The following is a 10220-nucleotide window of genomic DNA, read 5'->3' as shown; positions in this document are numbered from 1 at the left end:
TTTGAGACGGAGTTTCACTCTTGTTACCCAGGCTGGAGTGCAATGGCGCGATCTCGGCTCACCGCAACCTCCGCCTCCCGGGGTCAGGCAATTCTCCTGCCTCAGCCTCCTGAGTAGCAGGGATTACAGGCACGCGTCACCATGCCCAGCTAATTTTTTGTAGTTTTTAGTAGAGACAGGGTTTCACCGTGTTGACCAGGATGGTCTCGATCTCTTGACCTCGTGATCCACCCGCCTCGGCCTCCCAAAGTGCTGGGATTACAGGCGTGAGCCACCGAGCAACGCATCAATAGCGCATTAAACTTTCATAATCTTTAAATGCTTTAACATTCTTATTGATAACAGTTTGGCTCTAATTATCATGTAAAAATTAATCTATCATTTTGGTGTTGTGCAAAGCCAAGACAAATGTATCATATATTAAATATGTAATTTAAATTAATCTGAGTATTTAAACAAGACCCAGTTGTTTCTCAGTAGGAGGAAGGGAGGACGATTGGTAATTACACTAAAAACAAATTTTCTTATGCCTCAGTTATTACATTTGATCAAAGAGTTGTCACATAGGTTCAACTTTGGCTTTCTAAGTCAAACAAACACAAGCTTTACCTTGGCTTAAATTCTTTACCTTTATTCGGCAAAACATACTGACTGGTAGCTCATTGCTTAATTGATAATACATGTGTCATGGCATTATTTAAATATCACTCTTTAACAATAAGACAGTGAATATTTCTTATTGGATGGTGTAGCATCTTAAAATATTGGTAATAACAGTTCCAAATGGTTATAAATGTATTTGAAGTATTTGAACAGGAAATAGAGACTAAATATATACATAATTTGTTACAATTTAGATTTCTTTCAGTGCATGATGCTGAAACTAGCTTTTCCTTTTGCCTCTTTTATACTCTGAAAAAAGAACTTAGAATGACTTTTAGTGCTATAAGTATTCAATTAAATTTTCATTTAAATTATTTTATATGATGAATGGAATGCATCAGGACAACTGATAAATAAGGCAAATTTCTTACATTTGGAAAATAGAGTTGGGCTTGTGATTTGAAAGTTTTAGTTTTCTAAGACTTTATTTTTCTTTAGAGAGTAGGCAGCATTTATTGATTACCTCAATTAAGTCCTTTGCTCCTATTATTTCATATCAGTGGGCTAGATATTACTATTCCCCATTCCATAGATGAAGAAGCTGAGACTCAAAGAAATAACTTGTTCAAGGTCATATAGCCAGCTAAACAACAGCAGGACTGGGATTAGAACCCACAGCAGAGATGGATGAGGAGAGAGGCAGACAAGGATGGAGGTTTGGAGATCTGGGAGTGAGGAGGAGGCAGGGTGAAATTAAACAAGGGTAGCATCTTATCTGGGAGTTCACAAAAGTAGTAGTTTATACCCCTTAGCATGCCTCCTTCATCCTTATCAGGCCTTCTGTGGCTGGATGAATCTCTATTTTTCCAGGCAGGATCTTAGCATCAATATTGTATTCGAAATAAGAGTGAAATTGGCCTTCTGTGACATTTTTTTAACTGCTTACTGGGCGCTTAGGCAAGCATCCCCTGAATGTCTGGTTACTCTTAATAAGGGTCAGGATTGCACCTAGATAGCCTCACTAATAGAGTAGACCTTGTTGCCAAGCAGCCTGAGGCAAGTTGTCATGAATTCACCGAAACTTGCTGATTGCCCCAGTGCACCTGAAGGAACCTGGTTCCCTTAGTGATATCCAGTCGGCCTTATTAACTCTACCACTTGCGCTCTGCCAGCACACCACCCATGCTATGAACAGTGGTGAAAACCTGTTTACCTTCATGCCTGGGGAGCCTCACCAATCCTTCTCACAAAAGTAATGGAAGCTTGCATTAAAACTTACTTTGATCACTCTTAGTTTACATACAGAACCACTTCCTTAGAGGAAAGAGAAGTTTCTCCCAGTTCTGTCTCTGGAAATGGGAGCTTAGTCATGGAGTCTTAGACTAACACAGATAGATCATCAATTACAAACACTGTCTCTGGAAACTGGAAAAGCTCAGATTCTCTTGTAAACTGTGGGGTGGGTGGGGTGGCACATGCTTATTATCCCAGCATTTCGGGAGGCCAAGGTGGATAGATGGCTTGAAGCCCAGGAGTTCAAGACCAGCCTGGGCAACATGATGAAACCCCATATCTATTAAAAACAAAACAAAACAAAATTAGTTGGGTGTGGTGGTGCATACCTGTAGTCCCAGCTACTCAGGAGGCTGAGATGGGAGTATTGCTTGAGCCAGGGGAGGTTGAGACTGTAGTGAGCCGAGATTGTGCCACTGCACTCCAACCTGGGTGATAGAGTGAGACCCTGCCTCAAAAAAAATAAGTAAATAAATAAAATAAAAAGAAAGAAACTGCACAATAAGACAAGGGCAATGTGGAAAGTTTGCCTTAATTACACAAGACAGCCATGCAACATGAAAACACCCGTTTAAAACATGCAAAGTCACATAAATTCAGAGTTTCAAGATTTGATTTAAAAAAGAGAAAAGAAGGGATGGAAAATGTCATGCTGTATACATTTTCTGCTCTCTTTTTGCTACTGAACATTTTCTGATGAATGTCTCCTAAATGTCTTCCTGTGACCTACTTTGAAAGGAGAAGAGAAGGAAGGGAAGAACAAAGAGGAGACTAAAGAGAGATAAGAAGAGGGAAGGAAGAAGAGCGGGTGGAGGAGGGAGGGAAGAAGAGAGAGAAGTTGTTTGCAATTATGGTGTATCAGATGGGCAATGAACACTTTGTACATTTATTCCTTTGACACACAGTTATTGAGCCTCTATTATGTGCCAGGCTCTCAGTTAGACCTTGGTAGAAAGCAGTGAAACAGATAGTTGTCTTATGAAGCACTTAGATTGGGCAAGTAACAAAATTTTAAAAATAAAATAAATTAGGTTGCAAATACACTCTTAGTTCACTTTATTTTTACATCATTCCTCTTATCTGCCATGAGAATTCCTCATTATTCTTTTCATAAACACAAGTAAGTATAAATGAGCTACTGTAGACTATTAAAATATACCATTGTCTCAAAACATGTTTTTCAATGTAAGCATATCTGTACTTTTGCTTTCTTAATTGGAGCAATGTTTTGTATTACTACATGTCTACACATTTTTTAAAGAGCTGATAAAAAGAGATTTGTTCATTTCTGTATAGTCTACTCAATCAGCCTATTTGCAAAAATTTTCCTGAAAAATATGTAGTAGAAAAAAGTCAGAGTCAAAAGTGGGTTTTATTCTAAGTCAGTAATTGGGATAAATGCAAACAAAAATAATCAGAAATTAAACACAGAGTGTTGGATTTAACACAAAATGGATAACCTGACAGTCTATTCTAAAACAAATCAAATACTCTTGTGTATCAAAGTACCATAACAGAGGTGAACTTGAGGTAAAGGCTGTCAAATAATTTCTAAATAGTTTCTAGATTTTTGTTTGTTTGCCTTTGGTGCCAAAAGGCTAATCAACTTTGTGCACCTACAACTTACCTGCAATTATCAAATTGCAGGTATCATAGTCAAAATATTTAACAACCAATATAGTATGAACACAGATACTGCTTCTATATCTTAAAATGTATTTTTCAGCATCCTGGCTGAATAAACATCCTCCCTAAATATGGGGAAAGTGGTACGTAATTAGCATGGAATGAAGTTTCCTTCCTGTCCATTAAAAATTAAGCTACTCCTTTGACTAATTTTGCCCTCAGATAGTATAGCTCATATGGAAAAAGAGGAGCAGACATTCCTCATGAATGTATTCTCTGCTTTTGGAGAACTTCTCAACATTTCTAAAATAATATGTTGGTATTCTGGTTGTTGACATGGTGTTGAAAAGATGTAGAGAAGACAGTTTGAAAGAAATATCAGTTTATTTAGTACACATCAAAACATCAACAGTCATGCTGTGAGACACAGAGCAAGAGGCTGAAGTGTTAAGTGCTGGCTTCTCCAGATGTGAGAACCTAGCTATGATTTGGGGACTGCATTTTGAAGAACCACAGGTTCTGTGGGAGGCAGGACTGCCGTTCCACAATGGAGAGGGAAAGAATAGTGATATACTGGGGCATCTCTTGGTGTTCTCCTGTCTAAAGTTGACAGTGAAGGAACAATGCAGCATGTTGGCCCTAAGGAGGGCATAGTGAGCAAGGCTTCGATGGCACAGTAATGAGGGTCTGGGTCACCCCTATGGGTAAGCCCCCCAGGGCTAGTGGAGAGGTGCCAGCCAAAAGTAATGATAATTCAAAATGGTAATAGAGAAGAGAGATATTAAATATAAGTTGCAAGCCTGCAATCAGGTGCAGCAGTGAGGATTATATTTCATCCCACTGACTTTCCTTTTGTAAATTTCACTTGGAAAAGACACCAAACAAAAGGAAGCTATTCCCAGGTGACGTGAATGTTTTATACAGAGCGAATGGGTCTGAGCCATTCAAAGGGTGGACTGAATGGATACTGTGGTGTCTTGTTCAGATAGTTACTTCAGGACCAAGGCATTCATTTCCCCAGCTGTCGGAATTATTACCTGTTGATGGCTCAGAGCAAATCCCTCTCTAAGAATTGCCCTCAGGTGAAAGGAATTTCTTCACCTAGTGCCCCAGGTGCAGACCATATCCAATGACTAGTCAGTGTGGGGATACACAAATCAGGCCCCCTTGCCTTAATTTGGGACAAATCTGAAAGTCCATCCTAGCCTCCAAGCTCCTGTGGGATTAGCTGAGACGTTTTTTGCAATCACATCACAATTCAACTCTCTTTTTGCTCATACCTGCTTCCTTAACGTCTCACAGTTTTCATTTTCTGAGACCATTGCACAATAAACTTCCCATACACAAATCTGTTTATCTTTTTCCTGGGAAATATGACATAAGAGCGTTTCCTACTGTTTTAAAAATATGAAGGAAAATGTATGTTTGTGACATATTTTATCAAAAATATGCTAGAAATATGCTATGCTTGAGTTCATTTTAACTAATTTAGCAAACCTTAATAAAGCAGATTTAGCAACAGAAGAATATTTGGCAATTAGCTGTAAATCACTGGACAGGCATTTGAAGTATGCTATTTTGATGGCTATGCTTTATTTTCAAATAATTAATATATGTTCAGCCAAATAAAATAAACTGCTTTAGTTATTTTCATAACATTTGAGATTAATAAAACAATTAAAAGTAATCATAAGCTATCACTTTTCCATGTTTTTAATTTATCAAATATTTTTAAACTAAGCTTTGTAGTCGTGAAACATGTTTTTATGCCTAAGTTTTATTGTCTTTTACCTCATGCTTTCAATAGTTTGACTTACTTTGTCTAATATGACAAATTCAGAATTCATTAAACATTATTTTGTTGAAATTTTATTTCTCTAACTGGGAAGTTCTACATTAAACGTCTTTAAAAGTTCATTTCACAACCGTATTGATGGTAATGAGGCCTGAGATATAGTAAATGATAAAGCAAAACTGTAAAAGCTGTTCAAGCATGTTTTTTTAAATAACAACTTGGACGTATTATTCACAAACCATACAATTTATCCTTTAAAGTGTACTTTTTAGTATATTCAGTGCTTTTTAGTATATTCACCTACTTGTACAACTTGTACAGCTCTCACCACTATCTAACTTCCTAAACTAAAAAGAAACCTCGTACCCACCCCATTTCCCTCTCCTCCCTGTCTCTGGCAAACACTACTCTCTGCCTCTATGGATTGGCCTATTCTGGATATTTGATATAAATTAAGCATACAATATGTGGTCTTTGGCATCTGACTTCTTTCTCTCAGCATGATGTTTTTGAGGTTCATTCATGCTGTAGCTCATATCAGTACTTCTTTCTTTTTATTGCTGAATAACATTCTGTTGTACAGATAAAACCATTTTGTTTACTCATTCATCAGGTAATGGACATTTGAGTTGTTTACACTTTTTAGGTATTATGAATAGTATTGCTATGAACATTGTGTATGAGTTTTGTGTGGACATTTGTTTTCGTTTCTTTTGAGTATATACCTAGGAGTGAAATTGCCGGGTCATATATGGTATCACTCTGTTGACCATTTTGAGGAACTGCCAAATTATTTTCCAGGGTGGCTGCACCATTTTAGATTTCGCAATGTGTAAGGATTCCAGTCAATACTTCTTATGGCATATTGTTTTGTTTTTAGTATTAGTCACCCTGATAGGCATGAAGGGATATCTTATTGTGGTTTTGACTTGCATTTCCCTAATAGTGAATGATGTTGAACATCTTTTTGTGTGCTTGTTGGCCATTTTAATTTAATATGTCTTCTTTGGAGAAATGTCTATGTAAGTATTTTCCCCATTTCTAAATTGGATTGTCATTTTATTGTTGACTTGTGGGAGTTCTTTATATACTCTGGATACAAATTTCTGTCATATATCAAGATTGCAAGTATTTTCTCCCATATTGTAGCTTGTCTTTTCACTTTCTTGTTAAAATCTTTGATGTCCCCAAGTATTTTATTTCTATGAAGTCCAATTTATCTTTTTTGTTTGTTTTATTGCTGTGCTTTTATTGGCATACCTAAATAGGCTTATCCTAAGTTCTCAAAGATTCACATCTATGTTTTCTTTTTTTAAAAAAAAAACAAGAAGTTTATTTAAACAACAAATAACTTGACTTGAAGGGAAACTAGGATTCTGTCTTTTTGTTTTAGAGTAATTTATCCCTACTTAAAGACAGAGTGCCCTACATGTAACAGCTACCTACAAAAAAGTTATAAAATTGTCCTTGATTTTACAATGATAAATGAAAAACATTAAAAGTCTCCAATCAAACAAGATATGCAAGGATTTTTATGTTTTTTTTGTTAAAACATTGAGAGCAAAATAACTTACTGCAATATAAAGATAAGAGCTGAATGAGCATGCCACTAATGGAGAAAGGGGGTATTTTCACAGAATCAGTATTTTTCCCCATCCCGTCTCCACTTGATGTTAATCAAAATATACCATTGGCCGTTAAAAAAAAAAAAAAAAAANAAAAAAAAAAAAGAAAAGCGATATGCTTGTGCACATATACCAGTTACTTTGTGCACAATAAAGGAATGGGGAAGGGGAAAATGAAAGAATAGAGAAAACTATACTGTAGTAGTCAGGATGTGGTGGAACCAAATTGCAGTTTTCTAATTGAGAATGTAATCTTGATCTTTAAAGAACAGAGTTCTGAAATAAATAAGCAGGTTCCCTTTTCAGCAGACACCTCCCGTCTGCTGTTGGAACACATCAATTGTATCTTCATCCTCCATGTCCAACTGTGCAGGTGTGTCTGTTTCATTGATTGGTTGCCCATCAAATTGGAATCTGATCTGCCTCATTGACAATCCCTGTCGTTCACAATAGGCTTTCATTAGTTTACTGAGTGGTGTATGCCTCTTAATCTTAAGCTGCACCACAGAACCATCCTGCCCCGCCACTTTCAAATTAGTATGATCGTTGTTCTCTGTCTTGACTCCTTCCTTGGGCTTTTCGTCGGCCATTGCGAGCACCGGAGTCTCCTCAGCTGCCGCTTCACAAAAGAGGTACCAGGTCCGCACCGAACGAGCACACAAGCAGCACCAGGAGCGGCAGAAGAAGGAGGCGGCAGCGGCGGACGAGGGAGCTGTTTTAAGAGTTTGGTTTTTTTGGCTCTTTTATTTAGGTCTATTTTGAGTTGACTTTTATAGACAGTGTGAGGTAGGAGTCTTAATTTTATTCTTTTGAAGATAGATATCTAATTGTCACAGTACCATTTGTTGAAAAGATTATTCTTTCCCCCATTGAATTATCCCGGGACAATCACTGAAAATCAATTGATTATAAATATGAGAGTTTATTTTTGGATTCTCAATTCTATTGCAGAATATGGGTTTATCCTTCTGTCAGCTTCATACTGTCTTGTTTATAGTAGCAATGTAATAGTAAGTTTTGAAATTGTGAAGTGTGAGCTTTCTAGTTTTGTTACTCTTTTTCCAAGATTGTTTCTGGACCTCTTACATTTCCATATGGATTTTAGAATCAGCTTGTCAAGTTTTGCAAGAAAGCCAGCTGGGAATTTGATAGGAATTTCATTGAATCTATAGCTCAATTTATACAATATTGCCATCTTAATAATATTAAATCTTTCAGTTAGTGAACACAAATTGTCTTTCCATTTGTTTAAGTGTTCATTCACTGCTTTCAACATTTTTTTGTAGTTTTCAGAGTACAAGTTTTGCACTTTTCATTGTCCTGCTATCGTAAATGAAATTCTTAATTTCATTTTGGATTGTTCATTGTTAGTACATAGACAACTGTTTTTAATATTATTATCTTTCAGCCTGCAAACGTCCTGAACTTGTTAATTAGTTCTATTTTTTTTAGCAGATTCCTTAGGATTTTCAAATACAGTATCACTTCATCTGCAAATAAAAATAGTTTTATTCTTTCTAACCTAGATGCCTTTTATTTGGCTGTAATTACATTTGTTGCCAATTAAAAGTAATGGCAAAAACTGCAATTACTTTTTCATCAACTTAAGATTTCATATTTCTTACCTAACTTCCCTGGCTGTAACCAGATTGAATACAAGTGGCGAGGACAGACATCTTGTCTTTTTCCTGATTTTAGGGGGAAAGTATTGTTTTTCCCAGGCAAATATTAGCTCTGAGTTTTTAGTGCATGCCTTTAATCAGGTTGTGAAAGTTCTCTTCTATTCCTGTTAATGGTTTGCTGGATGCTTTTTGTCATGAAGAGGCTTTGGATGTGTTCAAATGCTTTCTATGCATTTGCTGAGGTGATCATGTAGGTTTTGCCCTGGAATCTTGTAATATAGTTGATTGAATTTTGGATGTTAATCAAACCTTGCATTCCTAGGATAACTGGTACATAATGGTGATAATGGTATATAATCCATTATGGTTGAATTGTCTATTTCTCCCTTCCATTCTGTGAGTTTCTCCTTCATGCATTTTCAGTTTCTGCTAGTTGCATATTTGTTTATCATTGTTATATCTTCCTCATGGATTGACTCTTTTGTCATTGTTCAGCATTTTTGAATGAGAAATGAATCGAGTGAGGATACAGCAGATAACCTACAGAATTCTGCATCTGCTTAGCCAGATTTTCTGGTAATTTTTTTGAAAATTTCCCAGTAATTTTGTTGAAATTGCAGTAGGAGCAACAGATGGGAGTACAAGAAAGAAGCGTGTCTCCAAAAGGAGGTTGATTGTTATACTAGTTAGGAAGCTTTCAGCTGTAAGGAATGGAAACCCCAACGCAAACTAGCTTAAACAATAAAGATGACTTTATCAGTATACCCAACTGTGGAGTCAAATTGCTTTTGCAACCAGAGTTCCTCATTTGAACCACAGAACACAAAAGTAATTTGAACGACTATTTTCTTAGTTCTCCCAAAGATAGAACATATTTAGTACCATTCCAGATGCATAGGAGAGAAATTACTTTATTGCATATAATGTATATCTTAGGGTTTATTTCTTCTATCTTTCTTCTATCAAAGTTTGATTGAGAAAGGCTGGTCCTATAGTAGTGTAAGCTTCAGAGTTATTTTGATCAAGGACACTATTTCAATGTGCGTGATATTTTTGTGTAGTTTTGTTTTGCTTAAATTCTGGTCACTCTCATGTGTAGAGTTTACTTTCAAATTGGTTTCCTCTTAATTAGTAGATGGGTGCGATGGCAGCCAGAGGAAGGAGATAGTTTTTCCTCTCAAAGCCATGGAAAAAATGTCCTGAATCCTGCTTTGATGGTCAGCATTAAGTCATATATTTATCCCTAATCAATCATTATGTCAAATGGTGTTCAAAGCAACCCAGGGGCAACTCTGGAACTGGGAGTGAAATCAACCCCACCCAATGCAACCTATACAAAGGGAGAGGGTGAAATTGATTTTGGAGAGATATTACAGTGTCTTCTACATTCATCTCCATATTTAAGGCCTAAATTTTAGGAGTTAGTTTCATGTTTGCGACAAATGCTGATAGCTGCCTTAGTGGCATTGTATTTCAATGGTAATAAGAAAGTAAACATCTCATGTTATGAAGAAATAGGATAATTCCTAGCGCAATAATCCCAATAAATTTTAATAATCAACTGATACAATAGCAGATTTATCTACTGCCGTTTGCTGAGAAGTCCTTCATACCACCAAGAAGCTGAACACAAACGTACCTTCATGAAACAGAAAG

General features: G+C 36.5%; 1 protein-coding gene across 1 annotated transcript; it reads right to left on the bottom strand.

The window, feature by feature from the left end:
- Nucleotides 1-6699: 6699 nt before the first annotated feature.
- On the bottom strand, nucleotides 6700-7653 carry LOC108308187 (small ubiquitin-related modifier 2-like). The gene has a single exon (XM_037740419.1). It carries the CDS (start codon nucleotides 7530-7532, stop codon nucleotides 7245-7247), a length of 288 nt encoding a protein of 95 aa, XP_037596347.1. The 5' UTR covers nucleotides 7533-7653; the 3' UTR covers nucleotides 6700-7244.
- Nucleotides 7654-10220: the final 2567 nt, after the last annotated feature.

The sequence above is a fragment of the Cebus imitator genome, unplaced genomic scaffold (genome assembly GCF_001604975.1).
Source record: "Cebus imitator isolate Cc_AM_T3 unplaced genomic scaffold, Cebus_imitator-1.0 Scaffold83, whole genome shotgun sequence".
NCBI classification, from domain to species: Eukaryota; Metazoa; Chordata; class Mammalia; order Primates; family Cebidae; genus Cebus; species Cebus imitator.
Note: the sequence above shows the minus strand (reverse complement) of the source record. Positions and strands in the feature narration are given on the sequence as shown.

What these genes read in the sequence shown, in the direction of transcription:
- LOC108308187 (XM_037740419.1), bottom strand. Translation starts at nt 7,532, where the DNA reads ATGGCCGACGAAAAGCCCAAGGAAGGAGTCAAGACAGAGAACAACGAT.